This window comes from Engraulis encrasicolus, chromosome 4 (genome assembly GCF_034702125.1).
Source record: "Engraulis encrasicolus isolate BLACKSEA-1 chromosome 4, IST_EnEncr_1.0, whole genome shotgun sequence".
NCBI lineage: Eukaryota > Metazoa > Chordata > Actinopteri > Clupeiformes > Engraulidae > Engraulis > Engraulis encrasicolus.
The window spans coordinates 35,514,019-35,521,518 of record NC_085860.1 but is presented as its reverse complement, the minus strand read 5'-3'; the positions used below and the strand labels follow the sequence as shown (position 1 = coordinate 35,521,518).

Below are 7,500 nucleotides of genomic sequence, written 5' to 3'. Positions count from 1 at the left end.
TTCCTCTGGCGGGGCGGGTCCCCCTCCAACGATACGGACCGATTTATGAATAAAACAACTGGCTTTGGGAGCCTCGACTTGAACAACACAAAGTGAAAGGGACATTTATGAGAGCAGGGCTAAATCAGAACATCTGTACTACAAACACTAAATTGGAGGACTACCAAAGTCACAATTTATCCCACAATCATTTCTCATTAAAGTTAGATTAAGCTGTTACCAAAACATTGGATGCAAGCGAGGCAACATTGCTTAGACTAAATGACTTGAAAATGGTTCTTTGGAACAAAACTCACTTGTTTGTGGGAGGCTGTTCATCGATGTTTCACCTGAAAAGAGAGTGACAGGTTTGATTTAGGAATGTGGGTAATTGCGGTGAGGTCAGCACAAAGTCAAAGCAGGAGAGAGGTAAAAAGGTAAGAAAATAAGATTACAACAGATATTCTGGGTTTAGATTGATGATGAAGCCTCTCAAAAAATGCACTGCGATCTTCATCATTGCAGCTGTTAAGCAATTTCTGAACGGCTAAGTTTTGAAAACATATCCATGGATCCTTAGGACCAACCATGGGATTCTGCGTTGTTTGTATTCTAACAGCCTAGAGGAAGTAAAGAGAGAGGGAAAACGCAAGGCTGTCTGCCCTCTGAAGCATATGGCAAAACTTAACCCCGTACCTGCTCCTGCTGCAGTTGTTGATATACGACCGGGGAAGACCCTTCACACACCCTAAAGCTCCAGCCTAGATAAACAGCGAGATGCTAGTCAAAGCCACCTGGGCATCCCTGCAGTTAACTTAACATTATCACCTCCGCACTCCCTCCAACGGGTATGGCACAGAGAGTGACCCGGTCAATTGGGGAGATTTCGGCCTTTGCCTTTTTCGCCGCATACTTGAGAGTATAATTTACTGCGGGTCTATTCCAGCCTCAGAAGATGTTCACATTGAGCGCTGGGAGCTCAGTTAACCGGATTATCATAAGGCTGCGGCTGTTTGGAGGTTAGGGCTCCAACGTCTCTAATCACTTCCAGACTCCAGTGGCCTATTATATAAACTGTACACAAATCAAACCGCAACGCGTCATTCTCCCCCGAGGCCAGCGGGGGAGCCGTCACACTACTGTCATTCGTGTTTGTGTGTCTGTGCGCAACAACGCACTGCAGTGTGGTTAGCGGCGCCTTAAAAAAAAACTCACAGGGCTTGATCTTGCAGTAGTCCCAGCGGATGAAGGAGTTGTTGGTGTAGCACCAGGGCCCGTGCTTATCGCCATCTGGATTGCGGCAATAGCTCTCCTCGGGGTCGACGCTTAGCACGGCCGCATCTGCGCTCTTCCTGGTGCTGAGAAGACAAGAGCGCAGATTATGCTCCCCATCAAAGACGAGACAAGCAGGACAAGGCCCTCCACACGTGTGGATGGTAAAAAACAAATCAGTACTACCTGTGAGGGGTAGACGGATGTATGCATGTTTGACAAGCCCATGGATCAGACAAGTGCGGGCCCCCGACATGAAACAGATCACTGTCTCCCTGCTGCTAAAATGGCTAGCATTTGCGTAATGCGTAATAAGTCCCTGCTGACTGGAGTAGAGAGTGCCAAACATGCTTTATAGCCCCACAACAAAGATTACACTGCTATATACTGTATGTACAGCACTGTACATACATACGTGCTGTACACACAGAAACACATACATTGCTGAGATAAATAGCTGGATTTCCAATGGGCGCGGGTGACATATTAACTCACATTACACATCATTACTTCACATGCCACCAACGCAACACAGACAAATGGCAGATACTAGGACATGAGAACTGGACATTTTTCTCTGATGGGACAGACTCTCACAGAGCAGTTTAAAGGACGCTGGGATGTGGAAAGAGAGAAGGAGAGGGAGGGAAAAAAGCATAAGCGGGGACAAATAGTCCAAATAAGAGATTGTAAATCGCTTGGGTACACATGTAGTTTGGCCCTGAGGTTTTCGCGGCAGGCTTGGAGAGAGGTCACAAGCACGGCCTTTCCCATCAGGCTTGGAGGCAGACCAGGGGTGTGGTGGGGCTGGAGGGAGGCAGGAGAGGAGGGAGGGAGGGAGGAAGGGGATGGATGTATGTTGTGTGTGGGTGGGTGTGTGTGGACATGTGTATGTGTGTGTGCGTGGTTGATTGGGGTTAGGCTGGGGGAGTTGTAGCTGGGAGACATTACTCAGAAACATGCCCACCAACACGGCTCGCTCAGTGGGTCTCCCACGCGCACAGGCCCACTTTCTCCACAGCCCAGTGCTGCTGCAGCATGCATGCACACATTCTCTCCATTTCCCCTCCATCCACTGCACTGCCCCGACCCGCCCGACTCAGGGCAATAGCATATTGTAGGGGGGGATTTGGAGCGGGAAAGGTTGTTCATAGCCAAATCATGTTTTCTTCCCTTTCTCTCTCTCTCTCTCTCTCTTTTCTTTCTTTCTTTCTTTCTTTCTTTCTTTCTTTCTTTCTTTCTTTCTTTCTTTCTTTCTTTCTTTCTTTCTTTCTTTCTCTGTCTCTCTCTCTCTCTCTCTCTCTCTCTCTCTCTCTCTCTCTCTCTCTCTCTCTCTCTCTCTCTCTCTCTCTCTTTCTCTCTCTTTCCATCCCTCTTGTTCTTGCTCCCTCTATCCACGACCCTTTCCTTTTACCATTAACACAAACATGCCACCAAGAGGTTTCCCTTCAGCTGGCCTCTGACCTGTGAGCAGCATAACAGGGCTCAGTTGCGAGCCAAACAGGGAAACGGGCAGTGTGCTTTGATGTGCTCATTGGGGGCCGACGGCGGTACTGGTGGTGGTGGCGGTGGAACTGGGCAGCAACAGAGGTCAGAGGTCATGGGCTAAAGTAGGGCCGCCCAGCTGAGTTCCTGGCCCATGTAATTCTCAGAGAAGCGAGTCACGCTAACGACCACACTCAGACATCAATTAAGCGCCCATTGCCCTCCCAAAGACTCCCCCTGACCCTGGATGTGGAGAAGAAAAAGAGAGATTCTTTTTTTTCCTACCCGTTCCAGAGAAACTATTAAGATTTCGGCTTCGTGATATATATTTTTTTGTTCCAAAGCTTGGACAAATACGCTCTGACAGACGGAGCACCTCTGGGCTTTCTCTCAGAGCCTCGTGGCGGATGACCCCCTGACCTGGTGCATGTTCATAAAAACAGAGGAGTTATTTGGGAAACGCCAGAGTTATTTTCCCTGCACGTGCTTTAAAGTGATGGTGAGATCATGGCTGGACCCCAAGGGAACAGGTGTTGCTGAGAATCTCAAGGAGAGGAAGTTGTCAACCCTGTGGGTCCTTAAACGCAGCTGAACGCACACGGCCACTGGCCCCGTATCGGGGATGGGAGAAGGGGAAGAAAAAGGAAACAAACTTCCCAAAAAAGAAAACAAACTGCCAACAAGTATGAGGGGTAAAATGATCTTAAAACTTGATGAGCAATTATACTGTATATTCTGCAGTGTTTATCCAAATGTAGACAGGAGGAGCAACTAGAAAGTTCTAGATTAAAAAGCTTTAAGTGTTGAATTGACACTGGAACATTCAGTGTGCGTACTAGAGGAATTTCTGTGCCAATGTTTGAAGCCTCCTTTGAGAGAAAACAAGTTGTTCAGCTTTAAAGAGAGACGCCCACAGAGACAAGGGACATAAAAAAGGGGAAAAAAAAGTTTTGTCCTTGAAAATGTGTAACGGATGTGTGGAGTTGAAGCACGCCTAGTCAGGTGAAAGATTCTGTTCAGTTTCCATGGATACCAACATTTATGCACATACCAGATGAATCTATCAAGAAATCCCTAACCCCACCTTATGAGAAATGTATGCAGTATCGCCGCGCTCTCACAGAGGAAGCATGCATAAAGTCTCGAGTTTTAAATCAAGGTACATTGCTCACTTGTGTGTTTTGATGAATTCACAATGAGAATTTCAGCTAGCATACATTCCAGCTGGATTGAATTCCTTTTAATCCTCGCAGAGGGAGGGATCCGTGGTTTGTCTTACCTCTCCAAGCGGCCTTTCCATGTGGAGCAAGGAATGCCCAACCTGGTCATAGACAGCGTCCCTCTGTACGACTCTCCGTTGCCCTTATAGCAGTCTGGAGGGAGAAGGTCATAGAGGTCAAGGTAAGAAGACATAACATGACCCCCAACTGAAGATCACGGTTAACAGCAGCCACCATATAAACCAGCCACTTTCAAAAACACAGCACTCGTCTATACCGCTCTGTTAAAGAGTGGGCTGGAGAGGGAGAGGGGAGGGTAGAAATGTCCTGCAGCTGTAAAAATAGTACTACTCCAGGGACATGTGACAGTCATCAGAAGCCCTGCGGCAGGCACCAGTACCAGTGGCAGCCACAGCTGCACTCCACATACACACATAACCAGCGAGCCAGCCAGCCAGGCAGGCGGATGGAGGAGAGGTGCAGGAGTCCAGCAGCACTGCTACGCGAGTATAACAAGTCCCTGTATCCACAGTGTGCTGTGAGGTGTGCCACACTCCTCTAACTGATGTTACAGCTGCTCCGTCATGAAGGAGGTGCAGGAGGAGGTCTGCCTGCCTGTCTGCTTGCCTGGCTGTCTGTCTGCAAGCCTGCCTGCCTGCTTGCCTGCCTGCCTGTCTGTCTGTCCTGTCTGCCTGCCTGCCTGCCTGTCTGTCTGTCTGTCTGTCTGTCTGTCTGTCTGTCTGTCTGTCTGTCTGCTTGCCTGCCTGTCTGTTTGGCTGCTTGCCTGTCTGCCTGTCTGTCTGTCTGTCTGTCTGTCTGTCTGTCTGTCTGTCTGTCTGCCTGCCTGCCTGCCTGTCTGACTGTCTGTCTGCTTGCCTGCTTGTCTGTTTGGCTGCTTGCCTGTCTGTCTGTTTGCCTGCCTGCCTGTTTGCCTGCATGTCTGTCTGTTTGCCTGCCTGTCTGCCTGTCTGTCTGCTTGCCTGTCTGTCTGTTTGCCTGCCTGCCTGGCGGCTTATTCCCTCCGTAGTGAACACTCTCAAACACGGGCCCGCTTCAAACAGCCACCATTAGGGGGTTATATAGACAGGACTTTAGGGACTACGTGGTGCCTGGTGCCAGAAAGGCAGGTTACAAGGGGAGGGGGAATGGCTTTGGGGAAAAAAATGAAATTAGATTCTCTTCCCACACAACCTATTTCAAGAGAGAATTTTACAGAGGATAAAGCGGTTAAAAATGTTGAAAGAGAATGTTTTTTTTCTTTTTTTCTGCGGAACCCATTTTGATATGCAAAAGAGAATTGAACTTCAAAAAGCCACGAGACCCCAGTCACTCTGTTATAGAGAGAGAGGCTGTGAAACATTCTTGAGCCGGGAATTTTTTTGCAAGCATTGCATAGACACTAAAAATACTTTCCAAAGCATGATCAAGGCTCCCATCAAGTAAGTTTTATGGGAGGGCTGTAAGGGGTGATGAGGTGTTAAATAGTTTGTATCCTAGGGACAGCCCATTTTTAATGCACACTTTCACATTATTTCCAACATGTCGGCTTTTCACTCCAGGCACTTCGAACTTCTTAAACTAATTGGAAGGAATTTTGCGTGTGAATATATTATCAGCCTAACAGATGTTTGCAGCAATATCCGCCCCAATTTGGCACATGATATGAAACATATAAATAAGCAATGAAGAAAGCCTTTATTTTATTTGCGCAAGGCCTGAAACCATGTATGCAGAAAATAGCAGCACTAATTAAAATGTTTACACATCAAATATGAACAGCTCACATTATCGGGATCATTGCTTCATAAAGTCATTCTGTATGAGTGACTACATGAAGGTCAGAAAGAAGAGGTCAAAAGCGATATTTCACCAACTTTAGAGGAGAGCCGAAAATAACTTATTTAGCTCTCATTTTACAGAAATATCATTAATTATTAGCAATTCATAATTATTCATTGTTAAAATGCATTAATTAAAATTAATTAAAAAAGAAACAATAAAGTGATTTTGGGTGATAAAAAAACAGTATCTCAATTTGTCCCCGAAGTTCCCCTTACACTAAACAATAGCTCACTACTTGCTGCAAAGAGAATGTAACATGTAGGGGAATGTTGCAATCATATGAACGTGACAGATATTTTCTTCACATGTATTTTTATTATGTCAAAAGATATCCATGACATAGTAGAGTGCACTTTCTCACAGTCCTTATAACCCATACCTCACCCACAACATCACTGCCAGGAAAAAGAAAAGGTAACGCTTTACTTTACGGTACAGTACTTACTGTGTACTTTCTGTGTAACAACAGGGTAACAGACAGAAGTTACATGGTATCTAACGGGTAAAAAGGGGGTAATTACAAAGTAAATACTATGTAATACATATCTCAAGAATTACTATGAAACTACTGCATATTTTCTAACCATCAAATCATCAAACTTCTCTCTGTTACCCTGTTGTTACCTATTTAATGGTATTTACTTTGTAATTACCACCCTTTTACCCATTAGATACCATGTAACTTCTCTCTGTTACCCTGTTGTTACCCAGTAAGTACAGTAATTACATATGGTAACTGTACCGTAAAGTAAAGCGTTACCCACTTAACGACTATGGCGATTTATGAAGAGGGCAATGTGGTGAGTTCGCCAAAAGTATGTCTGTAAGGGATCCCAGAAGGTGACAGATTTAAAGGCGTTGGTGTCTTACTTTCTGTCTGGTCGGGGTCAGCCTCACAGTGGGGGATGTTGCTGCAGAAGGCTACTGGGATGTTAGGGTCCGTCGTGAAGCACCAGGGCAGCTCATGGCCGTCAGGATTCCTGCAGTAGTTCTCCCGCAGGTCTCTGAGTTCACACACCAGCAGACACACACATACACACACGCACAAACGCAGGGGCGCACGCACACACACACACACACACACACACACACACACACACACACACACACACACACACACACACACACACACACACACACACACACACGCACACAAACACAGACACAAAATCATGCACTCACATAAAAACACACACACACACACACACACAAACACCCACCCACACACACTCACATACACACGCACGCACGTACGCACGCACGCACGCACGCACACACACACACACACACACACACACACACACACACACACACACACACACACACACACACACACACACACAAAGTGAGAGATTCCAGGCTGTTATGACTGGCGCTTACACTTCCCACACGAAATATAATTCCTCAATATTTTTCTATGATCAATTCCATTTTACACAGCTAGCGGTGAGTAGTATCGACACACGATAGTTAGGACAACAAGACATGAGAAAAGCCAGAGTGTTATACTGTATGTCTTGGCCGCGTGATGACATGGGAGTGCTGAGAGCTTTCTCACTTGCAACGGTAGTTCTGAGGCGTGAAGGAGTGCTGGTGGGGGCCCTGGGAGTCCCAGCGTTGGCAGACCAGGCCCCCAGGAGTGACGCTCACGTCCCCCCGATACCCCTCGCCACGGCCGCGGTAACACCCCGTCGTTGTGGAG

The 7,500-nt window shown here is 46.8% G+C and overlaps 1 protein-coding gene across 1 annotated transcript in view; it reads right to left on the bottom strand.

Moving 5' to 3' along the window:
• hgfb (hepatocyte growth factor b) overlaps positions 1 to 7,500 on the bottom strand; it is a 41,499-nt gene that overhangs the window by 8,557 nt on the left and 25,442 nt on the right. The window contains exons 8-13 of the mRNA XM_063197293.1: positions 7,357 to 7,500; positions 6,669 to 6,802; positions 4,016 to 4,109; positions 1,195 to 1,337; positions 297 to 329; positions 1 to 77 (exon numbers count right to left, since the gene is read on the bottom strand). The exon at positions 1 to 77 is cut by the window's left edge and continues 29 nt beyond it; the exon at positions 7,357 to 7,500 is cut by the window's right edge and continues 22 nt beyond it. Coding sequence (XP_063053363.1) covers positions 1 to 77; positions 297 to 329; positions 1,195 to 1,337; positions 4,016 to 4,109; positions 6,669 to 6,802; positions 7,357 to 7,500 — 625 coding nt within the window. The remainder of the gene's footprint in view (positions 78 to 296; positions 330 to 1,194; positions 1,338 to 4,015; positions 4,110 to 6,668; positions 6,803 to 7,356) is intronic.